Below are 26,314 nucleotides of genomic sequence, written 5' to 3'. Positions count from 1 at the left end.
TGCATGCTCCACCCTTTTAGGGTGAAACTTGCCCCCCCCCTCATTGTGACAGTGAGCCAGGGATCATCTCCCTGCACCCGCTGTCACAATTTGAAAATAACTTGACCGTGCTGGGCTCCCCCACACAGCCACATCATTCATTCACATAGATCTTTAAATTAATGAACTACAAATACTGATATCCTTTGCAGCTGATGGCTTGTAGTTCTCAATGAACTGCCAGGGCACTAGGTACAAGCAGACAACTTACACTGACAGTCTCAAAAATATATTCCAATTGCACACCTTCCTGGAAAATAGCCGATAAGAAAGGAGGGTGCTGAAGGATTACCAGCTGGGAACTGGAAAGGCAATCATGCAAACATATTCGCCAGCACACCGAGGATCATTTGGAAAAACGTCCAAAAATTCTTTAATGCATAGAAACGATCAAAACAGCAACGTTTCGAGGTCGCACAGGACCTCTTTGTCAGGCAAATGATTTGCCTGACGAAGAGGTCCTGTGCGACCTCGAAATGTTGCTGTTTTGATCGTTTCTATGCATTAAAGAATTTTTGGAAGTTTTTCCAAATAATCCTCGGTGTGCTGGCGAATATGTTTGCAAAACTTACACTGACAGTCTGCAGGAGCCTAAGATTGCATCGGTGATCTGCTGATTGCGGGTACAATGCTTAACAGGCTCTCTAACCAAATAAATAAATAAATACATTTAGTAAAAAGGTGAATTTATCCTTTAAATGTTTGTTAATATAACAAATATTGTGTAAAAAAAAAATATATATATTATGTGAAAGGTAACTACACCTCATGGAAATTTTTGATTTTATTATACCAGATTGGAAAAGGCAAATATTAGATTTTCATTCAGATAGTACCTAGTGGTTAAGGTGTACCTTCCAACTTTCTGAGATAGGAAAGAGTGACACCTTTTAGTACAATGTGTGTAGGCAAAGAACACACCTCCTGCCACGCCCCAGGTACACAGACCACAAATAATCATTTGGCGAAAATTGATTGGCTGAACCCACTGGTGTTTTTTTTTTTTTTACATCACTGTTTCCTTTGTACTGGCCCTTTAATTTAATTAAAAAAAAAAAAAAATTCAATAAAAAGGTTAAGTATTATATGAATCATAGAAGTCTACACTTCAGTCTACTAAGAGGGACAAATGAGGAGGAAAGCAGGCAAAAGGATTTGATTACAAAAGGTCAGTACCTCCAAACGAGGGACAGTTGGGAGTTAATTGTAAAGGTGATGTATCTGAACAAATGACATATAAAATGACCATATTTAACACTTCATATCCATGGACTGAGTATGCAGTGTCCTGATTGGGTGCCAAAAATTGGGGAGTATGCAGGAGTAACCCGTCTTATTTACATCTCCGATATGTAGGGTCTGGTGTTTTCTTTGCTATAGTGGTATTGCGGCAAGATCAAAAGAGCTCTCTAAAGCTAGCCATGCATGGCTTTTTTCTTTTTTTTGTGCAGCCAGCTGGCTGAATGAAAAAATGGAGTCTATTTCTTTATCCGCACATTTGAGGTGGATGGGGAAATTCTTCCTGTTCATGAGAAGTCGATCGATAGATTGACTTCTCATGGATCGGAATGGCCATAAATAGATCAAAATTCAGGGGGTTACTGCTTAACCGGGTGATTTTTCGATCCATGTATTGCCAGTTTAACCACTTCCCACATGCATATATGTGGCCTCTCAACAGTTGGGCTTTAACGCTGAGCAGCCACATATATGTGTCTATATGTAAACAGTTTGCTGAGAGTGCGCTCCCAGCACAGTAACTAAACTGTCACGGAAATCTCCCAGGGCATACTTGCTATCGGGAGCTTTGGATCATGTGACAGCTAATCATAGCGGATACATGATCACAATGCTCCCCTCCACCTCCCAACATTTCGATTTTCTTAACCACTTACCCCCCGGACCATATTGCTGCCCAAAGACCAGAGTACTTTTTGCGATTCGGGACTCTGTCGCTTTAACAGACAATTGCGCGGTCGTGCGACGTGGCTCCCAAACAAAATTGGCGTCCTTTTTTTTCCCACAAATAGAGCTTTCTTTTGGTGGTATTTGATCACCTCTGCGGTTTTTAGTTTTTGCGCTATAAACAAAAATAGAACGACAATTTTGAAAAAAAATTATATTTTTTACATTTTGCTATAATAAATATCCCCCAAAAATATATAAAAAAAACATTTTTTTTCCTCAGTTTAGGCCGATACGTTTTCTTCTACATATTTTTCGTAAAAAAAAATCGCAATAAGCGTTTATTGATTGGTTTGCGCAAAAGTTATAGCGTTTACAAAATAGGGGGTATTTTTATGTCATTTTTTATTATATTTTTTTTTACTAGTAATGGCGGCGATCAGCGATTTTTTTTTTTTTTCGGTACTGCGACATTATGGCGGACACTTCGGACACTTTTGACACATTTTTGGGACCATTGGCATTTTTGTAGCGATCAGTGCTATAAAAATGCATTGAATTACTATAAAAATGCCACTGGCAGTGAAGGGGTTAACACTAGGGGGCGGGGAAGGGGTTAAGTATGCCTGGGTGTGTTCTTACTGTGGGGGGGGGGTGGCCTCACTAGGGGAATTACTGATCTTCGGTTCATACAGTGTATGAACCGAAGATCAGCATTTCCCCTGCTGACAGGACCGGGAGCTGTGTGTTTACACACACAGCTCCCGGTCCCCGCTCTGTACCGAGCGATCGCGTGTGCCCGGCGGCGATCGCGCCCGCCAGGCACACGCACGGGAGTCAGGGGCTGGGAGAGAGGACGTCTGATTACGTGCTCTCACCCAGCAGAGCCACCTTGTGGACGTATATCGACGGTGCGCGGTCGGCAAGTGGTTAAAGGGCCAGGAGGTGGTAGCCATTGTAGTAATACAGCATCAAGCCCCTTTCACACGAAGGGTCCGATCAGGTCTGCCTGTCTGCCCTATGGACTGGCAGGTGTAAATGGACTTGTCTACACCCTCCTACCTCCAATCCTGTCCAGTCCACTAAAAAAATTTAAGAGAATGCATCCGTTCTCCATCTAGGCAGATCGGATTGGAGAAAGCCAGGTGTAAATGGACAGCGGTGTGCATTTACTCCCAGCCGCCCATATAGTAGAGCAGGCTCTGTCAGTGTCCACTCTGCAGAAACTGAGCGGATCGGAACCTGTCATCCGCCCGCTCTTCTCTGTCCTCCCCGTGTGAAAGAGGCCTTTGTCTACAGATTCTGAAGAGTGTGGGACTCATTGATGTCCTGGTATAGTTGCATTTCATTTGGATAGCCCAGTAAACTTATAAGTGGGTTCAGGAAAATTACAATCTTAGAAACCTTCTGCAATATGTTTGACTTGCTTCCATTATCTGTGCAATTTAAGGCAGTGCCAAAATCTGGGGTGTGAGATGGTAATGGTCATGTTTGCATCTAAAAGAAATGGAATCTCCCGTGAGCCTATAGGGTAAAGTGACTAAAATGTATTTTCACATTTTAAATCAATAATTCTTACATTATTCAATGGTGCAGAGAAATAACTAGAAGCATAAAGTAACAAAATATTCACTTAGTGTTGTTTTTTTTTTCATCTTTGTAAAGTGTCTGTTGTGTCTTGAAAGGTCATGGCTGTCTTGCTTGAAGAGAATCGTTCAGAGTACCAGTCTCGAAGCAAAGTTCACTCTAAAGAGCCCTGCATGTCCATCAGTGAGGACTGCTTCCATTTAAATACCAACCTGCCATTTCTTCAAGGTAAAACATGAAACTATTTATTCTTGTTATTTATTAAAGCATAATTATGGTCTCCTCAAAACCTATAGAAATCCAATCGTCTTGGTGTTAAAAGGAAGTACAGTGGAACCTTGGATTATGAGCATAATCTGTTCCAGGAGAATGCACTCGCATATCAAAGCGAGTTTCCCCATAGAAGTAAATGGAAACAATGATAATTTAATGCAATACCGCATGTGGCCAAAGGTGGGGGGCGCCAGAAAGCCTCAAAAATAATCGGGGACAGCTCGGCTGGTCTTGGAAACCTTTGTAAACACTCAGAAACTGAGTATTTCCGAACGGCTTTGTTCCCGAGTATCACCAGCGCCCCCGCACCTCTGGCCAAATGCGGTACTGCACGCCCCATTAGCTTGAATTCTGCTCGTCTTGCGAGACCGCACTTGCAAACCGAGTTAGAATAAAAGTTGCTTGTTTTTCAAAACACTCATTAATCGCGTCACTCGTAGACCTAGGTTCCACTGTAATAAAATATAGGAAAAGGGCCAAGGTTCCACTGTATTTGTGTTTTGATGTTTATACTTTATTGTACACAGCCGCAAGAGGGTCGTACAGCATAATTTGGGGCATAGTAGTATGTAAGTACAGGGATGTGTGTATGTGTGTGTATGTATATGTATATATATATATATAATATATAATGCTCTAAATACAGTGCTGCCCCAGCTAAAGACTTCTGTGCAGAGGTGATCTTAGTACAGTGGTCTGACGTTCCCCCTGGCCTTATTATTACAGCACTGGGGGGAGTGTTGGTGTGGACAAATTATAACACAAATAAAAAGGAAGACTTACAACACTTTTTAAATTAAGCTGACGTGTGTTTTTTTTTTTTTTTAAGTTTTGACTGCTTCTCTGTCTCTAATGCTTTCCTTGCCCGGCCTGTCAGTTTAGGTGGACGGCCATGTCTTGGTATGTTTGCAGTTGTGCCATACTCTTTCTATTTTTGGATGATGGATTGAACAGTGCTCTGTGAGATGTTCAAAGCTTGGAATATTTTTTTATAACCTAACCCTGCTTTAAACTTCTCCACAACTTTATCCCTGACCTGTCTGGTGTGTTCCTTGACCTTCATGATGCTGTTTGTTCACTAAGGTTCTCTAGCAAACCTCTGAGGGCTTCACAGAACCGCTGTATTTATACTGAGATTAAATCACACACAGGTAGACTCTATTTACTAATTAGGTGACTTCTGAAGGCAATTGGTTCCACTAGATTTTCGTTAGGGGTATCCGAGTAAAGGGGGCTGAATACAAATGCAAGCCACACTTTTCAGATATTTTATGTGTAAAAAAAAAATTGAAAACCATTTATCAATTTCCTTTTACTTCACAATTATCTGCCACCTTGTGTTGGTCTATCACACAAAATCCCAATAAAATACATTTACGTTTTTGGTCGTAGCATATCAAAATGTGGAACATTTCAAGGTATATGAATACCTTTTCAAGGCACTGTATATCTGCAGTGTTTTGTTATCTCTCTCTTCAAAGCACTATGTCTCGTAGCTTTCTCCTGCTCTGTTCTTAAGCCTGATAACTTCTGACAAATTCTCCGTCACATGTGATAAAAGCAGCCTGATTTTTGTGTTGGGGAGGATACTATAAATTTGCAGAGCCCTGAACTATTCAACAAATGGAGCTGAAAGTCTCTACCTATGAGAAGAGGGGGTGTGTGCCTTTCCTCCAATCAGCTGTTATGGCTGTATGCTGAGACTTCACTGTAGTGCTAACCAGGAAGAGAAAATCTCCTAACACAATTTTAAACTTTGCTGAAGACTGCAGATATACATGTAATGTAGGAGATTTGTTTCATCTGTGTATCATCTGAGGTTGTTCACTTCACTGGGTATATGTGAGGGTTTACATCCACTTTAATCCATTCATTTTAACCTGTATAAGAACTATTTAACAGTTTCATCTCCTTCTATTTTTAAAGTATTTGTTGGGGGGAAAAAAATATAATGCACATATATACATTGTTATCTTTAAGGATTTATTGTTAAAATATGTGGTTTGGGGCATATCTGTTTTATTTTAAATCTGGTAAGAACTTTAAATTACTGATGCAATATGATAAAAATGAAATGTATGCAAAAAATAAATAAAATAAAGTTATTTCTTTTGTAAATTACTTTAACATGCTTTGTACCAAAAATGTAATTTTAATGTCTTAATAAAAAAAAGCAGGAGAATAAAATGTATTTTTTCCCTACAGTAATTGTATTTCAAAATATTACTGATCAAACTTAAAAAAATAATTGTCAACTAGTGATAATTCTATATTCATTAAATATGTATTTGTTCTGGCGTATATTTATTGATTCGTAATATCTTAAATTCATGTTTGTAGTATTTAATACCTCGGGTGTATTTTTTGTATATCTTGTAGGGCGGAAGGTTTATCATTTGCAGTTTTCTGAGGCACAGAGACATTTGTTACTTTCTGTGCACAGTCAGAGCAACAAATCCATTTCTGCCTTCCTGAGTGACCAGTATCTTATCTGTGTGTGGAATATATGGCAGCCTTCTTCTCCACAGAACATTCTCATGTGTGAGTCCGAGGTATGGAAATTCATCATTCACCTCTCTCTCTTATGGTTTTTGGAGAATTTTAAGAATTTTAAAGTCATTTTCCTATAGTCCCCCTCACTCAGTTTGGTAGCTTGACACAAGACATTTTATTGCTGTGTGTTATTTTATTATTTTAAAAATCCTATCTTTTTCTGTTAACATCACTTAAACTGACACTAAAGATTCACTTTTTTTTTTTAAATAACAAACATATCATACTTCCCTCCACTGTGCAGTTTGTTCTGCACAGAGTGGCCCCAATCATCCTCTTCTGGAGTCCAACGGCGTCTCTCGTGGCTCCTCCTCACAAGAGCTAACCCCCTCTGGGAAGCTCCCTCCCAAAGGGGTTACCTTGCGGGCGCGCTCCCATGTCATACAAATGGCGTCCATAGCCGCCAATTTTATGACTTGGGCCCCGCCCCCGGCGGCTGCGTCATTGGATTTGATTGACAGCAGCGGGAGCCAATGGCTGCCCTGCTATCAATCTATCCAATGAAGACCTGATCAGGCATGGGGAGAGTGACGCATGATCGAGCCCTCGGAAATTCTGGGCTCAGGTAAGTAAAACAGGGGCTCGGGGGCCGGACACTGCAGGTGTTTTTTCACCTTAATACATAGGATGCTTTAAGGTGAAAAAACACGAAGCTTTACAACCTCTTTAATACAATAGTATGCAGATCAGATACATTTTGTAATTTTGCTGTTAAAACTGATTTACAAAGAATATAATGAAAGTTTTTGCTTACTAAAACACTACTTGCTTCTGGCTGGAGATCGCTGAGTTTAAATGAGGTGCATATTGAGTAGAGCAGGAAAAACCGTGGCTAAAGATAACAATTGAGGCTTATCTTTTACCATTTGTTACCAGAACATGTACATGTAAACTGGCCCTTTGGTGACAGAAAATATCACTTCATGGCATAATAGGGCTTTCATCAATTAGATGTTTGTTCTAAATGGGAAAATTATGATTTTACACTAAGGCAATATGTATTTTTGTGAACTAAAATGTTTTTTGATGAGAAAATAACTCATGTGGCTTTTTGAATTGAGATTACCATGTTCTTTATTTCCTGCTGGTCTTTATTCTTAACAGAAAAGTTGCAGGAATTAAATTTGAAATTGGTTAAATTAAAAATGATTTCTGATTGATTGGAGCTAAGGTAGAGGCATCAGTTTACATCAACCCTTACACACGGTAGGACAAAATGCATGAAACAGAGAAACTGACAGTGATTGGTTTTAACTTTAGAGTGCACGGGCAGGGCTCACCCGGGATCACTTCATCCATGTAATCGATGCCGCCCGTTCTCCGAATCGTTGCTAAATTGTCGAGATGCATCGATTAAACGATTATTTTCCACACCCCTAATTTGTATACTTGAGGTTTAAAAAATTAGGGCATTTAACAAGGTTGTAAACCTCTACTTTTTCGACTTTGTACCTATAGGTAAGGCTTACCAATAGGTACTGTAAATATCTCCGAAACATGCACCGTTTAGAAGATATTTACTTTGTACTGTAATTTGCCCTCCGTGCCATTTCTTCACTAGCGAGGGCTGTGACTGGTGCGGTAGTGATGTCACCCGACTGTGACGTCGCACAATTCTGGCCAGTCACAGAGCCGCTGAAGTAAGAGGGGTGAACATGGTTGCAGCCTCCAGCGGGGACAGAGCGGGCTTCGTTTGCAGGTAAGTGTTACATAATGTGCTAGTATAGTATGCAATGCATACTAGCACATTATGCTTTTACTTTGCAGGGAACAAAAAAGAAGGAAAAACCCATCAGGGTTTACTTCCTCTTTAAGTTATCTCATTTTGAACTGTTTCATTCTGCGTTTATTCTTGCAAAGCGCTGTTCATAGAAGAGCAGTAAATAATAAAGCTAAACAAAAAAACATCTGAACACCAGGTGCTTACAAGTGAAACAAGTCTTGATCTTGATGTGCCAAATCTCACTTGGTGCAACCCTGGGAGCTGGAGAAGTAGACACTTTTATTTTGTCTGTGCTTTTATATAGATTATCCAGCAATACTGTAATTTATTTTTTATTTTTTTTGAAAACTGAATTTACTGTCCTTTATTTTCACTTAGGTGAAATGCTGTTGTTTTAGCCCTGGTAAAGCATCTCTGGTGTTTGCTGGTACAGTAGATGGTTCTGTATTAGTATGGGACCTGCGAGAGGACTTCAGTATGCATCAAACTTTAACGATAGAAGATGTTACCTGGACATTCAGATCTGTGACATTTTCTACTGGTTAGTGGTATTTATTTTTTACTTGATTTTATTTGTTTACAATATCATATTCCACCTATTAAAATACCGTAGTGGACATTAATAGAGTGACATCAACTATACTCTGTAATTCTGTTATTTGGTGGGTCCCTAAAACGGAACTGTAATGACAGATTTACCTGCTGTTTTCCCCTTTACCATGGAGTGGTGTCTCTTGCTGCTCCATGTTAGCAGGGTATTGAAATCATGTGCTTCCTGGAAGCTTCTTGTTTGCAGCAATAGCTTTGCTTTTATGGAGTCTTTACAGCATGAGAAACATGAAACAACCATGCTGCTCTTCTTTGCAACACCCCTTTTCAACAGTATGTGCTTTGTCTACTTACATTTAGCTTCTTCTGGATAAAACTCGTGAAATTCCTTCAACAAAGGTTTGGCGAGTGCATCGGCAGTCATCTCCTCTGCTGGGCTGTATTAAATGTCAACACCTTGCTCTTAATTATCCCTCTAAAGGTGATAACTTGACAATGGTGTGTTTGGTCCTAGGATTGACCATTTATGATTGGATAAGCTTTATACATCCCTGGTTGTCTTCAAAAATGGGAATTGGTTTTGACATGTCTATCCCATTGTCCACAAAAAGTTGATAAATCCATATTGCTTCTTGGCATGCGTGTGTTGCTGCAATGTACTCGGGCGACAGTTGCTTGCTTTCGACTAGACCAACTTATGGTTCCTTCCCCATACTGGAAGATGAATCCACTTGTGGCTCTGCAGTCTGTGCAGTCCCCGGCCCAATCGGCATCCACATATCCGACCAGTTTTGGATGTGATGTTGATGGTAATCGTAACTTCACCTGAATTGTTCATTTGAGGTGCTGCATTACTCTCACTCTCTGTAGGTTGTGTGTTTTGACTAACAAGCTGAGTGGATCTTCTGATTTCTTTTTTTTAAATCCAAAATAAAAGTTTATTGAAGCACCAGTAGAAACTTACATACATCGAGATTACTTTCAGTCATAGATCATTGAACAGCGATCCATTACACATTTCAGTTTTGATAAACCATAACCTTACATCATCAACAAATAGGATCTTCTGATTTCAAGCCGTTCAGCAGGCTCTGGTGGGGAACTTGATTTAAGCATTGTGAATTCCACCTCTTGTTCTGACTCCTGCACAGGTTCGCTTTGGTCGACTTACTTGGTATATTAACTTCGCAGCTTTCGGGTATTGGTGTTTCTGATGATGGGCTCTTTTCAAAATAAACACTATGGCTTATTGTCACTTTGTCAGTCTTTGGGTGTAGGATTCTGTAACCCTTAGTTTTCTCACTGAAGCATACTAGAATGCCCTCTATGACTCTGTTCTGCAGCTTAGATCACTTTTTCCTTGGAATATGGGCATATATATGCCTTACATCCAAACACCTCTAAGGTGCCCTATGCTAGGCTTTGATCCATGCCATATTTCAAATGGAGTACTTTTAATGGCTCTTGAGGGTAGTCTGTTCTGTAGGTAGGTTTCAGTCATGACTGCTTCTCCCTAGTACTTGTGAGGTAGGTTGGCATCCACCAACATGCATCTGGCCATTTCTTTAAGAGTGTATTTTTTTCCTTTCTGCTACAACGTTTTTTTCAGGAGTGTATAGTGTGGTTGTCTGGTGTACTATTCCTTGTCTCTTCAGGTATGAGGCCACTTGTTTTCTTATGTATTCTCCCCCATTGTCGGTGCAAATTATTCCTGGTTTCCATTGGAATTTGTTGCTATACATGGCAATGAACTCCTTGAAGTTTCTCTGATGTTACATTCTTGTGTTTCATCAGATAAGTAGTTGTGTACCTGGAATAATCATCAATGAAAGTCAGTAGATATCTGTTCCCTCCTGACGTGGGAGTTTTCATTGGGCCGCATAAGTTAAGATGCCTGTGGAAGGGGAGCACGTGTGGCTTTTGCTTTAATACAGCACTTGCATTTCATGAGCACTTTGCAAGGCGCTATTGTCAAATCTTTTGATAAGATTCTCTTTATAATGTCATGTATAGCTTCTGGACTTGTCATTTGTGCCATAAGTGAATACATTTCTTGTGCATGTCATTAGAGACTATATTGGCTTGTTGGTCTGGGGTGATGAGCCTGTATAGGTGATCATCCAGTTTTCCTTTTGCAGAGAATCGCTTATTGTGAATTGTGCAGTACTCACCCTGGAACTTTAAAGGGGTTGTAAAGGTAAAAAAAAATGTTTTCCCTAAATAGCTTCCTTTACCTTAGTGCAGTCCTCCTTCACTTACCTCATCCTTCGATTTTGCTTTTAAATGTCCTTATTTCTTCTGAGAAATCCTCACGTCCTGTTCTTCTGTCTGTAACTACACACAGTAATGCGAGGCTCTCTCCCTGGTGTGGAGAAAGCCTCTTGAGGGGGCGAGCAGGAGTGTCAGGACACTCTCCTTTGCAGATAGAGAAAGGAGCTGTGTGTTAGTGGGCGTCCTGACACTCCTGCTCGCCCCCTCCCCCTCAAGAGACTTTCTCCACACCAGGGAGAGCCTTGCATTACTGTGTGTAGTTACAGACAGAAGAACAGGAAGTGAGGATTTCTCAGAAGAAATAAGGACATTTAAAAGCAAAATCGAAGGATGAGGTAAGTGAAGGAGGTAAAGGAAGCTATTTAGGGGGGAAAAAAATTACCTTTACAACCTCTTTAATTGTGAGACCTTTTTTTGCAAGACTTTTCACTGATGGAAGGCTGCCTTCTGGTTCTGGAACATACAGCACTTTCTTTACAAGGATACTGTGTTTGCCTTGTGGTGTAATGCAGTTCAGGAAGCCCTGGCCTTTACCTTCTGCAGTGATGTTTTTACCGTTTGCTAGGAAAACTTTGTCTTTTGCACTGTAATCAATGTTTGTGAAGAAGGTCTCATCGCTAGTCATGTGGCTTGTCGCTCCTGAGTCTATGCACCAGCCTCATGGCTTGTCGCTCTGTTTTACTTTAAAGGTGCCACGCCATAATGTGTCTTCAGTTTCCTTTGTGATTGCTTTGACTCTCTCTTGTGGATAGCTTTAGATTTCGCTGCTCTGCTTTCCAGATAGAACAGTTCTTTTTTAGGTGACCAGTCCTTTTACATCGAAAACATCTGCTTTCTTTGTTGTGCTTCCTGCCTTCGTACATCTTAAGAGCTTTGTCATCATGGTGCGTGTTTTTTTTTTTTTTGCTTCTGCCATATTCATTGATTCATTTGCCTTTGACATATTCCAGTGTTAGGTCCTGCACGGGTCTGGTTTCTAAAGTGTTAATAAGCGCAGTATGTCTCTGAAAGGCTGCAGAGGAGCAGGGCAACTGTATGGTTATCTTTTGATGTCCTCTCCGATGGCGAGTAGCTGCTCTATGATCTCTAGCATGGCTTTCACGTGGTCACACATTTGCTGGCCTTCTTCTAGTCTCATCTTATACAATTTTCTTAGTAGAAGCAGCTTAGGCCTCGTACACACGGTCGGAAAAAAACGATGAGAATGGACCGAGGTTCAGTTTCATCGGTCCAAACCGACCGTGTGTATAGCCCATCGGTCTTTTTTCCTTTGGTCCAAAATCTTAAAACATGCTTCAAAACCGAACCGATGGACCGCTGCCCGATCGGTCCAAACCGATGGTTAGTACAGAAAAGCATCGGTTCAAAACCCGCGCATGCTCAGAATCAAGTCGACGCATGCTTGTAAGCATTGAACTTCGTTTTATTCAGCACGTCGTGTGTTTGACGTCACCGCGTTCTGACCCGATCGGTTTTTGGAACGATGGTGTGTACGCACATCAGACCATCAGGCCACTTCAGCGGTGAACCGATAAAAACGGTCCGTCGGACCATTCTCATTGGTTTGGAACGACCGCGTGTACAAGGCCTTACTGTTGAGGCTTGAACCCTCATGCAGTTTTTGTAATGAAGTCCACATACCTTTGGCCGTTTTCTCTGTTCTTATGTGGATATGCTGGTTATTTTCCACTAGTAAGCTTATAATTGCTTTTGTCTATTTATCTTTCCTGTCCCATTTCTCTGTCTCTCTGTTTGTGGGTCTGTCTGTATTCAGCACTTGCCACAAGTGCTGAACACAACATTGTAAGGTACACTTACTTTTGCATTGCTGGCTATTTGGACATAGCCTCATCGATGCTATCCTCATTTTGCAGTTTGTGCTCAACAATTCCAGTTTGTTGCCCTGCCCTTTGGCATGTCCACGACCCACTAGGTTTTCATCAAGGTGCTTGCCCCATTTTTAAATCTAATCTATGCTCAAGGAATTAATGGTGTGGGGCACATGGACGTTCTCCTAATAACAAGCCCTCCTGTCCCTATCGGCCTATATCAAACAGATGGTGCAGGCTCTATGGAGCTTCATTTGGATGCTTAAGTTGAAGTCCTCGCTGGACCCCTCTTACAGATTTGATTAAATGGGTCTGATGCTGGACATGGCCCTGTCCAAAATATATTTTTGCCTCAGGAAATACTTCTGTCTTCCTTCACATGCCAGGGCCAGAGGAAGCCTCAATTTGCACTTGCTTAACACTCATGGTTGTCTCCTTCGAGGTTGTACCATACTGTATGCCCAGTTTCACTGCAGACTATTCCAACTCAACATTCAAAGTCCAGTGCTGGAATTAAGGATTTTCTTTCCTTTCCTATTTGTGTAATATCCTCACAACAGATGCTAGCCTGTTGGAATTAAACCCCCTATAAGTTCAGGGGACTTGGTCGTTGGAGGAAGCTTGCCTTCCAATCAACATTTGTAAAACTCAGGGTGATTCCATTGTCCCTTTTAATCCTGGACTCCTTTCTTGTGTGATCACCCAACAAGAATCCAGGCGGACAATGCCATGGCTGTTGCCTACATCAGTCATCAAGGAGACACCAGCAATTGTGTCACTCTCTAAAGAATGCAGATTTGATCCTCGCTTGGGAAAAACTTCCACCCACCATCCACGCTTCAAGCATAAAAAGTGGAAGGTGAACATTCCCTTTTATCAGTGTCTGGACGTGGGGCAATAGAGCGTCTATAAAGAGGGCTTTCAAACCCTTGCTACAGGTGGGGCACATTGGAAGTGGACCTGCTGGCATCCAGATTCAACAGCACGTAATACAGGTTTGTTGCCAGGTCCAGGGACACTTGGACCTTTACAGTGGGAACTCTGCTGATGCTGTGGGACCAGTTCAGCCTGATCTATGCCTTTTACGTCACTACAGATTCTCCCTCATCTACTTGGCAGGATTGAGAAGGAGGGCATTCCCTTCAGTAGGTTTTTATTGCTTTCTGTGACCTAGATGGGAAATTCATTCCCTCTGTTTTTGTCCTGAAACCCATTCTCACAGAAACCAATAGTAAGTGGAAATCCAAAAAGTTGTTGTTGTTGTTGTTGTTGTTGTTGTTGTTGTTAGAAAAAGATGTGAGGGGGAAAACCTCCACTAAAGGCAACTGTTTCTGTGACAACTCTTAGAGCCGGTTCACACTGGGGAGACACGTTAGGCGGCTCAGCCGCCTGACGAGTCGCGTCCCATTGAATGCAATGGAACCGTTCTAATAGAAGCGACGCAAGTCGCTCCGACTTAGAAAAAGGTTCCTTTATGACTTCGGGAGTGGCTCGGGGTGACCTGCATTGACTGCTATACACAAGTCATTTTGCAAATCGCCTCTGAAGCCGTCCTCAGGACGACTTGCAGAGTCGCCCCCGAAGTCGTGCCGCTGCAGTGTGAACCGACTCTTAAGATTTTGTTTACTTTGGGTAGATTTCCGTTTATCTTCTGTTGCTTCTCTGGTACAGGAAGTAAAGGGAGATCTCTGCAGCAGGACACAGGAAGCAAAAAATAACCTATTGGGGATTTAACCCTTGCCTGCTCTATCTGAAACAAATAAGGTTTTGGCTTTGCATGCACTTTAATATCTACCGTGTGTAAGCCTTATATTGAATGTATCCTCCTCCCTCCTCCCTTCTCCCTTCTTTCTTCATTGACATTCAACACTAGTGTACTATGACTAATAGAAGTTTGTGTCCTTGCAGATGGTGTTTTCAGTTATGTGAATCACACACACCAGGTAAAGTCCATAGAACCTGTTCCAACTGCAGAAGCAAAGGAGCCAGGGATATCTGCATTATCCTCTCAAGGAGAAGGTATACAAGATCTATTAAACACATATACCCTATAAATAGCAAGTGTTACTCTCTTGTACAACAAAAATGTAGTTTAAAAGCCACTGAGATTCACCTTTATGATTTAGATTGAGCAAAGTGCAAATGTAGAGAAGCATAAAATGAAATGTATCCTATACTAATATATATATTTATTTATTTCTGCAGTAATTTGCTAAAAAATGTGATCTGATACTCATCTAAGTTCCAATAACAGACTTAAGCTTATAACTCGCAAACAATTCAAATTTGTTGCGTCTTTATTGAACACACCAATTTAAACATTTACAGTGCTGGAGGAAAAACTAAGTGAACCCTTGGAATTAAAGCGGACTTCCGGACACAATTTCACTTTTTAAATATAAATACCCCTGTAATACACAAGCTTAATGTATTCTAGTAAAGTTGGTCTGTAAACTAAGGTCCGTTTTGTTAGGTTGTTACAGCATTTAGACACTTTATAAAATAGAAATTGACTGGGGCCATCTTAAGTGTGTGCATCATGAAGCCAGACTGTATGACTTCCTGGATTTCAGCCTTGCAAATCTCGCACATGCTCAGTGCTGCACAAGCAGTGTCAGATCAGGTTTCAGCACCTGTGCTGTCCAAGTCGCATGATTCTTTGAGACTGGGGAGTGCACAGACTCCTGGAAAGTTACACCCACTACATTCCCAGGAGTCTGTGCGGTGTAGGCTAGGAAGCATTAAGCACCTAGGTGCAGGAAGTGGGAAGATTAACTATTCTGCCTAGCAAAAACACTTTGAACGCATCTAAAAAAAAAAAAAAAAAAATTCGGAAAGGACTAATGACATTTTTTTAAAACTACTGATGTAATGTTATATTTATGGGTGGAACTCCACTTTAATTGCTGGTCAAACCTTAATCCAGAGCAACTTCTCACCAGACATTCCAGCACACACAGACTGGGCTGGCGGGGCAAGCTAAACTGCACATGTGCAGCTCAGTTTACAGGCCTCTGAAGACAACGACCAAGCATGTAAATTGCACATCTCTTCTGCCATAAAGGGTCTGCCTGCTCACGGTTTGTGACCGCAGAACTTTTAAAGGGGTTGTAAAGGTTTGTTTTTTATTTTTTAAATGTGTTCCTTTAACCACTTGCCGACCGCGCACCGCCGTTCTACGTCGGCAAGTTGGCTCTGCTGGGCGAGAGCACGTAGTATAACGTCCTCTCTCTCAGCCGCCACTAGGGGCACGCGCGCGCCGCCGGCTCGTCCCCGACTGGGGGGAGAAATAATTACACACAGCTCCCGGTCCTGTCAGCGGGGGAAACGCTGATCTTCTGTTCATACAATGTATGAACAGAGGATCAGTGTTTCCCCTAGTGAGGCCACCCCCCCCCCACAGTAAGATAACACACAGGGACATACTTAACCCCTTCCCCGCCCCCTAGTGTTAACCCCTTCACTGCCAGTGGCATTTTTATAGTAATCCAATGCATTTTTATAGCACTGATCGCTATAAAAATGCCAATGGTCCCAAAAATGTGTCAAAAGTGTCCGAAGTGTCCGCCATAATGTCGCAATACCGAAAAAAAATCGCTGATCGCCGCCATTACTAGTAAAAAAAATATATTAATAAAAATGACATAAAAATACCCCCTATTTTGTAAACGCTATAACTTTTGCGCAAACCAATCAATAAACGCTTATTGCGATTTTTTTTTTTACGAAAAATAGGTAGAAGAATACGTATCGGCCTAAACTGAGGAAAAAAAATGTTTTTTTATATATTTTTGGGGGATATTTATTATAGCAAAAAGTAAAAAATATTATTTTTTTTCAAAATTGCCTCTCTATTTTTGTTTATAGCGCAAAAAATAAAAAACGCAGAGGTGATCAAATACCACCAAAAGAAAGCTCTATTTGTGGGAAAAAAAGGACGCCAATTTTGTTTGGGAGCCATGTCGCACGACCGCGCAATTGTCTGTTAAAGCGACGCAGTCCCGAATCGCAAAAAGTACTCTGGTCTTTGGGCAGCAATATGGTCCGGGGGTTAAGTGGTTAAGCTAGTGCATTGTTGGTTCACTCACCTTTTCCTTCGATTTTCCTTCTAAATGTTTTTTGTTTGTTTTCTTTGTCTGAATTTCTTACTTGTAAAACTCACTTCACTCTGTAAGCTGTTCAGTTATCTGTTCTGGCTGACTAACCACTGCTAGAATGATGGTGGCAATGTTACTGAGGAGAAACGGGAAGTGAGAAATTCAGACAAAGAAAAAAAACATTTCTTTATCGTACATCACGGGACACAGAGCTGCATATTCATTACTATGTGGGTTATAGATACTACCTTCAGGTGATGGACACTGGTGTAATCAATTAAACAGGAAGTTCCCTCCCTATATAACCCCTCCCCTACTGGGAGTTCCTCAGTTTTTTCATCAGTGTCTAAGGTGTTGGTCACGAGTTAACATGTGCTCTTAGGAGCTCCACTGGAGGGATCCATGCTGGATGTAAAAAGCCTCCATAAATCCGGATCCGTCCAAGGTGCTTCATAGCCAAAGTGGACGGTACCCGGGCCTCGGTACGAAGAACGAGGTTTAGCCTATAATGCCTCTCTGCGGAGGGCTGGATCCTGGGTTCCAGAACTTTGTGCCTTCTAAGGACCAAATGTTTTTTCTGCTGCCAGGGTGCTATATAGGTCCAGGGGTGTGGTGTTCCTGCCATGGACCCCGGTCCCTGAAGGTCTAGGACTATACCCACGGTGAAGGGGGAAGATTGGGCCTCTTGCTTGGCAATACCCTGCAGCGTGGAAAGGTAAGAGAGGGACCTACGGGACTTGGTTCGACAGTAGGTCTTCTGTAGGGGACTATGGGTCTCGCCTATATTATGTTTTTATGCATGGGCAATGTAAACCACAATGTCTTTTTGAGACGGGATGGCTCAGGGCACCCATATACCTCCCCTAGCCGGCATGTAGCCTGGGCCACTATGTCTGTTCAGACAGGATGGCTGTAGTACCCATATATCTCCCCTTGAAGGGGCTGGTACATAAAAAAAAAAAAAAAAAAATGCCCTTAATCCTATGCAAAGCATTGTCTTCCATGAGTAGCTGCAAGTCTTATCTGTTTTTCCACTACTATGGGCAGTAAAAGACATGCCTGATGTTTTCGCTTACCATGCTTTCCAAAGACGGAAGCTTAAGTGTTAGCTGGTCTATTGTGCGTCCCACTTCCTCAGCTTCAGGCTCTACCATGTCGCACGTGCTCACCGGCTCAGTGCAGTCGCAGAGAGGGCTCTTCAAAAAGGCCCAGACGTCAGAGCTCTGTAAAGCTAGGGGGACACAAACGCAAGCACCTTGTGTGAGTTGGATACAGATTCATCTAAGATGCCTACTCCGCATCTAGCTGTGCAGATTAGCAGGCATTGTTGCTGCCAGACTATGTTCAGCTGTTGATGCACCTGGGTTAAGCTCCTCTGCTTTTAGCTTAGGACTTTGGTCTCCCCATTGAATAAGGTCAGGGGTAGGAATATAAAAAGGAATCGCCACCTGAACCTGGTGGCCCCTTATTCTCCCCTGTAGAGACAGCTCACAGATTGAGCCATCAGACCTGTCAGGCAATCAATGCAGCCTCCCCCAACATTGCAGCCACTCTGCATGTGTTTTGTTTTTTGCATCACATTTGTTGTTCTACAAGAGGTTAACTGCTATGTTCGCAGCATCCTCACAAGAAGCAAAAAAAAAAAAAAAGCAGGGTGTGTCCCTTTTCCTGCTTTAATCCTTAAACAAAGGGATTAGAAGAGCTGGGGATGAAGGTTCACTGTCAGAGGACAGGAGACAGGAGCTGCAGCCTAACGAGGAGAAGCTATCAATAGCCCTACAGGTTCTGATTGCACCTGCAGTCTTTTCAGAGATTCATGCTGCATATAATTTCCCTCTGCCTACTCGGCCAAAGCCTCTATCTTCTCCTTAGAGTGTAAAGAGAGTTTTTCCTATAGGTGGCTAGTAAGACCTCCATATGGTCCTTAGCCTGGTGTCGGCTTCAGGCTAACCAAATGCACATCTGAGGGATGCACAGTTGCTGGTACACATTGCTAACGTCTCTTAATTGAGGAAACGCACATCTACAGAGGATAACTTCCTTTTTACCAGTCCGCATGTTGCATAAGATACATGAGTTTGGAATGCATGTGGGATAAAAACAAGTAACAAAGCATGTTTTATTGTGGATCGCATAAGGATACATGTTTCTGTCTGTATGGTGTTGCATGTTTGTTAGAGTTGCATAGAAATGCTTGAGTGCATAAAGATGCTAGTTACCTGATCACTCAAGTCCTGGATTACCCAAGGATATTGGGTCACACAGAGAGACTTGTTTCCACAGAAAGGCCTAAAATCGCATAAAGACGTTTGTATGTATAAAAATGCTGGATCACACACACATGGTTACCTGATCACCCAAATCCTTGATTACCCAAGGATGTTTGGTCACACAGAAGTGGTTTGTTTCCACAGAAATGCCCAAAATCGCATAAAGTTGCTTGGATGCAAAAAAGATGCTGCATCACACATGGTTACCTGATCATCTGCGTCCTGGATTACCCAAGGATATTTGGTCACACAGAGAGGCTTGTTTCCACAGAAGTGCCTAAGTTCGCATAAAGATGCTTGTATGCATAAAAATGCTGGAATCACACATGATTACCTGATCACCCAAGTCCTTGATTCCCCAAGGATATTTGGTCACACAAAGAGGCTTGTTTCCACAGAAATGCCTAGAATCGCATAAAGAGGCTCGAAGGCATAAAAATGCTGGAATCACACATGATTACCTGATCACCCAAGCCCTTGATTCCCCAAGGATATTTGGTCACACAAAGAGGCTTGTTTCCACAGAAATGCCTAGAATCGCATAAAGAGGCTTGAAGGCATAAAAATGCTGAATCACACATGATTACCCGATCACCCAAGTCCTTGATTACTCGAGGATATTTTGGTCGCACAGAGAGGCTTGTTTCTACAAGAATGCCTAAAGATCGCTTAAAGATGCTTGAATGCAAAAATAAGCTGGATCACACATGGTTGTCGGATCAACAGCGTCCTGGATTACCCAAGGATACTTGATCACATAGAGAGGCTTGTTTCACAGAAATGCCTAAAGTTGCATTAAGATGCTTGAGTGCATAAGGATGCTGGATCGCACAGGGGTGCTTGGTCACACAAGAGTCCTTGGTCACACAAGGGTTCTTGTCCGCACAGTAGTGCTTAAAATGCATAAGATGTTGATCGCATGGAAGATGCTGAATCGCATAAGGATGCATGATTACTTTAAAGTTGTACATGGCGGCCTAATTAAGCAATACAGGATTCCTTGTGTTTGCATAGAAATACGTGTCTGCATGGGTTCATGTTGCACATTGTTGCATAACATGTTTATATCGCATGCTTGCTTGCAAGATGCTTGTTCCAGAGCACACATGCTATATGCATGTTTTTCTTAAAACATATTTATATGAATTCATGCTTCCAGGAACACACGCTGCCATGTACACACACTTCCATTGAGGCATATGGCTTTAACACTTGCCACATACACACATGGGGAGCCAGTTGCATATGTGTTTAATTACTTGGGTCTGCAGAGGTTGTCTGCGTTTCGCAGGGGAACAGCACTATCTCCAGTTGGTGGTCTTGCCCTTTTGGGTTAGCCTCCGTGCCTGGGTTGTCAGGGTGCTAGGGCCCGCCTCTAGCAGGTCTGTAGGCCCAGGGTATAGCAGTAATGGCATACCGAAGCAAACTCCTGCTGATGGGTCAGTCAGTAGCATGGCTGGACCTAAGGGTGTCCAGCATGGTCAAGTATCTGGAACTCCTGGGTTGGGATTCCAGTCTAAAGATACATTCTTTCATTTGACAAGAAGCTGGGTATGTTTGGCACAGTCCAAAAAGGAGAGTTTTTTTGGCCTCAGACAAGACCATCGCTATAAGAAAACTGGTCTAGGTGGTCACAACAAGGAACAGTTCCTTACTTTTGGCCTTTTGATTAAGGCACTAGGGAAGATGCTGGCTTCATTCAAGACAATTCCCTATACTAACTTTTATTCAGGGCTGTTATAAACAGTATTTTGTCGGCCTAGAAAGAGTGGATCTTGACCTAGCATTATCCAAAGAACCCGGTCTCAGAGATATGCTGGAATTCCTCTTGGTGATTCTTAACTAAAAGGGTTTGCCAGGTCAGGAAGAGACCATGGCCCAGGGGAAGTAGTCAAGCTCCAAGGGAGCCTTATCTGTCAGCTAGAGCTACCGATGGAGCATCTGGCTTAGGGGCCTGAACGTTCAGGTGGCAGGTTGGTTCTGTCAGAGTACAATCAGACTATGCCATACTAGTGATTTACTTAATTTACCAAGGAGGAGCTTGTGCCTTGCCTATTGACATTCGTCATTTCATGAAATGCAGAGTTGGCAGGCGATTCGCTGGAGCCGTCAACAAGTGTCTCCGGGAGAATGACCTCTACACCCCGACTGTTTTCCTGACCAAATGTCACAGAAATAGTACCCTGTACATAAGATGTATTGGCGTCCAGGGTCATCAAGGAATTGAACAGCTTGGGGTCAAGGATAAAGGATCCACCCGCATGCGGGGCAGATGTGTTTGTAATCCGGGGGGACCAGTTGTCACTGGTTGTGTCTCTCCCCCCAGTGCCGCGACTTGTGGCTTCTATGCTACATTAGAGGAGAACGGAAGCTGGCCTGATTACTCCGGCATAACCCTGACGACCTCTCGGTGCAGGAACAGTAAGGGTGGTAGTAGAGGACCCACGGTCCCTTACATCTTGTCCAGGCCTACTTTGCAGGGGGTATTACATTCTGCCTTGCAACAGGTGAATTAATGGTCTGGCTATTATAGACCACATTCTCGAAGATCGGGGCTTTCAGAATCAGCGGCAATTCCCTTGATTCATACAAGAGAGCTGGCCTCCAGGACCAAATAGCCTACGGTCTGGAAGGCCCATGTTCCTGGTGTGAAACCAGATGGTGGCATCCGTGGAAGTTTGTCAAAGGTAAAATTCCTGCCTTCCTACATTTGGAAAGGAGACGGAGCTAGCCTTAAGTTATATCAAGGATCCGATCTCGGCCTTGCTTCCAAAGGTCGATTACTTCACACTCTTTGGTCCAGGCTGTTATGCACGTCACCCCTTGTATAAGTCCACCAGTTGGGTCGCCCTTGTGCTCGGAGGATTGGCTCTAGTTTTGTCGGCTTACAGGGTCAGCTCCTTGGGCCGATGCACCATATTTCTCTTCATCCTTTAACAAGGAATTGGTGTTCTTGGTTGTGGTAGCCTCCAAGAGTTTCAGTATTGGCAACTTTCTTGGTATAGAGCCATACTCAATTATTCTTACAAGTAGAGTGATTTTCATCCTCACCCAACCTTATTTACTAGAAGGATCTAGTATTCATTTGAATCTAGATATTCTTACCTTCCCTTTTTTCAAAACCTTGTTTCACGGAAGGAAAGGTTATTGCTTTTCTCTCAATTGAGATGAGAGCAGTTAAATACCTATCTGAAGGTTTCAGATATAGAAAGCTGACGTTTTTATTGGGCTGCCAGAAGACCCTAGATGGGCAGGCAGTGTTCAGGTCAGCTATTAAAATGGTTACACTCTCTCTCTCGTTGGAGTAAGAAGGGTCTAGGCCTATCTGAAGCGGCTGCTCGGATACGGAAAACTGATGTTGTTGCGCTACCAGGAGGCCCCAGGAAAGGGCAGGCAGCGTCTAAAATCAACTGTTTTTAAGGTTGATTCATCAGGTTATTATTCAGGCTTGTGGTTAGAGTAGGATTCCCCCTGTTTTTTTGTGGGGGTGCTCCCTACCAGGATGGTAAGCGCTTTATGCGCAATGCATTTCCAAGCCTTTATGACGCAGATTTTCAAGGCCGCAACTTGGTCATCTGTGCTTGCGTTCACTAACTCCTATCAGGTGAACATAAGATGGCAAGAGGATGCAGCTTTTTGGCGCAGTATGCTGCAGGCAGCATTATAGGTCCTCACGTCTGGCGGTCTGCGTTGTTGGTGTCTCCCTCCCCTCAGTAAGCATTGCTTTGGGACATCCCACATAGTAATGAATATGCAGCTCTGTGTCCCGTGATGTACGATAAAGAAAATAGGATTTTTATAACAGCTTACCTGTAAAATCCTTTTCTTGGAGTACATCACGGGACACAGAGCTCCCACCCCTCTTGTTTGGGGATATTGGGACACTTATTGCTTTGCTACAAAAACTGAGGAACTCCCAGTAGGGGAGGGGTTATATAGGGAGGGAACTTCCTGTTTAATTGATTACACCAGTGTCCATCACCTGAAGGTAGACTCTATAACCCACATAGTAATGAATATGCAGCTCTGTGTCCCGTGATGTACTCCAAGAAAAGGATTTTACAGGTAAGCTGTTATAAAAATCCTATTTTTAGAAGGGAAATCGAAGTAAAAGGTAAGTGAACCAACAATGCACTAGCTTAACCACTTAAGCCCCGGACCAAAATGCAGGTAAAGGACCAGGCCCCTTTTTGCGATTCGGGACTGCGTCGCTTTAACTGACAATTGCGCAGTCGTGCTAAATGGCTCCCAAACAAAATTAGCATCCTTTTCCCCCCCCCCCACAAATAGAGCTTTCTTTTGGTGGTATTTGATCACCTCTGCGGTTTTTATTTTTTGCGCTATAAACAAAAATGTAATATTTTACTTTTTGCTATAATAAATATCCCCCCAAAATATATAAAAACTATTTTTTTCCCTCAGTTTAGGCCAATACGTATTCTTCTACATATTTTTGGTAAAAAAAATCGCAATAAGCTTTTATCGGTTGATTTGCGCGAAATGTATAGCGTTTACAAAATAGGGGATAGTTTTATTGCATTTTTATTAATTATTGTTTTTTTACTACTGATGGCGGCGATCAGCGTTTTTTTTCGTGACTGCGACATTATGGCGGACACTTCGCACAATTTTGACACGTTTTTGGGACCATTGTCATTTTCACAGCAAAAAATGCATTCTTTATTGTGGAAATGACAGTTGCAGTTTTGGAGTTAACCACAGGGGGCGCTGAAGGGGTTATGTTTCACCTAGTGTGTGTTTACAACTGTAGGGGGGTGTGGCTGTAGGAGTGATGTCATGAAATGTGTCTCCCTATAAAACGGATAACGCGATCGATGCAGCCGCCACAGTGAAGCACGGGGAAGCCGTGTTTACACGCGGCTCTCCCTGTTCTTCAGTTCCGGGGAGCGATCGCAGGACCCCAGCGGCGATTGGGTCCGCCGGTCCCGGAGCTTCGGCCACGGCTGGGTAGATGGACAGGACGTGCCGGTACGTCCATCTGCCCAACTGTGCCATTCTGCCGACGTATATGTACAGGTGGCGGTCCTTAAGTGGTTAAAGGAACCTATTTAGAAAATAAAAAACAAACCTTTACAACCCCTTTAATTCCCCTTTAACCACTTAACCACCAGCCGCCGTCATATAACGGCGGCAAGGTGGTTGCTTAACTGGGGGTCGCCGTTATTTAACGGCGCCCACCAGAAGCAGTAATGCGCGCCGCCTCGGGCGCGCACACTGAAAATTCTGTGCGCGCCGGGTCTATGAGACCCGGCGCTACACAGATCTCGGTAACTGACCGACAACAGCGGTCTTTTACCATGTGATCGCGCCGTCCAATGACGGCGCGATCACAGGTAAACAAACCGGCGTCATTTGATGACGCCGGTTCCTCCCTCCTCTAGCTGTACCGATCGGTACAGTGTGAGAGGAGAGCGCGGATGGCAGCAGCAGTGTGGGATGGATCTGTGACTATTGCAGTCACAGATCCATCCATCCCTGCTCAGCCATCCCTGCATTAACCCCTGCAATACTCTGCCTTCCCTGTGCAATACTCTGCATTAACCCCCTGCAATACTCTTCCTTCCCTGTGCAATACTCTGCATTAACCCCCTGAGATACTCTTCCTTCCCTGTGCAATACTCTGCATTAGCCCCCTGCAATACTCTTCCTTCCCTGTGCAATACTCTGCATTAACCCCTGCAATACTCTGCCTTCCCTGCGCAATACTCTGCAATGCTCTGCCTTCCCTGCGCAATTACTCTGCAATACCCCCTGCGCAATAATCTGCAATACCCCCCGCGCAATACTCTGCAATACCCCCCGCGCAATACTCTGCAAAACCCCCGCGCAATACCCCCGCGCAATACTCTGCAAAACCCCCGCGCAATACTCTGCAAAACCCCCGCGCAATACTCTGCAATACCCCCGCGCAATACTCTGCAATACCCCCGCGCAATACTCTGCAATACCCCCGCGCGATACTCTGCAGTACCCCTTGCGCGATACTCTGCAGTACCCCTTGCGCGATACTCTGCAGTACCCCTTGCGCGATACTCTGCAGTACCCCTTGCGCGATACTCTGCAGTACCCCTTGCGCGATACTCTGCAGTACCCCTTGCGCAATACTCTGCAATACCCCTCACACAATACTCTGCAATACCCTCCACACAATACTCTGCAATACCCCCCACACAATACTCTGCAATACCCCCCACACAATACTCTGCAATACCCCCGCACCATACTCTGCAATACCCCCGCACCAATACTTTGCAATACCCCCCGCACAATACTCTGCAATACCCCCCGCACAATACTCTGCAATACCCCTCACACAATACTCTGCAATACCCTCCACACAATACTCTGCAATACCCCCCACACAATACTCTGCAATACCCCCCACACAATACTCTGCAATACCCCCCACACAATACTCTGCAATACCCCCGCACCATACTCTGCAATACCCCCGCACCAATACTTTGCAATACCCCCCGCACCATACTCTGCAATACCCCCCGCACCATACTCTGCAATACCCCCGCACCAATACTTTGCAATACCCCCCGCACAATACTCTGCAATACCCCCCGCACAATACTCTGCAATACCCCTCACACAATACTCTGCAATACCCCCCACACAATACTCTGCAATACCCTCCACACAATACTCTGCAATACCCCCCACACAATACTCTGCAATACCCCCCACACAATACTCTGCAATACCCCCCACACAATACTCTGCAATACCCCCGCACCATACTCTGCAATACCCCCGCGCCAATACTTTGCAATACCCCGGGCCAATACTTTGCAATACCCCGGCCAATACTTTGCAATACCCCCGCACCAATACTTTGCAATACCCCCGCACCAATACTTTGCAATACCCCGGCCAATACTCTGCAATACCCCAACACCAATACTCTGCAATACCCCAACACCAATACTTTGCAATACCCCGGCCAATACTCTGCAATACCCAGAAAATACTCTGGGGAAAAAAATGTGTTTTAACCACTTCCCGCCCACGTCATATGAGGTCCTTGACTTTGTGCAGGGATATCTAAATGATGCCTGCAGCTACAGGCATCATTCAGATATCATTTTTTTCAGCCAGCGATTCCCTACACCATAAGAACGATCATGGCGGCTGTTCCGCCTCTTGATCGTTCTTACGGGAGGCAAAAGTGGACGTCCCCACTCCCTT

At 43.3% G+C, this 26,314-nt stretch overlaps 1 protein-coding gene across 2 annotated transcripts in view; it reads left to right on the top strand.

Annotated features, from left to right (window-relative positions):
* DYNC2I1 (dynein 2 intermediate chain 1) overlaps window positions 1-26,314 on the top strand; it is a 133,511-nt gene that overhangs the window by 78,648 nt on the left and 28,549 nt on the right. For both annotated transcript variants that reach the window (XM_040352691.1, XM_040352692.1), the window contains 4 exons: window positions 3,630-3,759; window positions 6,184-6,356; window positions 8,459-8,621; window positions 14,638-14,748. In XM_040352691.1, the coding sequence (XP_040208625.1) occupies window positions 3,630-3,759; window positions 6,184-6,356; window positions 8,459-8,621; window positions 14,638-14,748 (577 nt within the window). The remainder of the gene's footprint in view (window positions 1-3,629; window positions 3,760-6,183; window positions 6,357-8,458; window positions 8,622-14,637; window positions 14,749-26,314) is intronic.

The sequence above is a fragment of the Rana temporaria genome, chromosome 5, assembly GCF_905171775.1.
Source record: "Rana temporaria chromosome 5, aRanTem1.1, whole genome shotgun sequence".
NCBI lineage: Eukaryota > Metazoa > Chordata > Amphibia > Anura > Ranidae > Rana > Rana temporaria.
The sequence above is the reverse complement of the archived record's forward strand: the minus strand, read 5'-3'. Positions and strand labels throughout refer to the sequence as shown.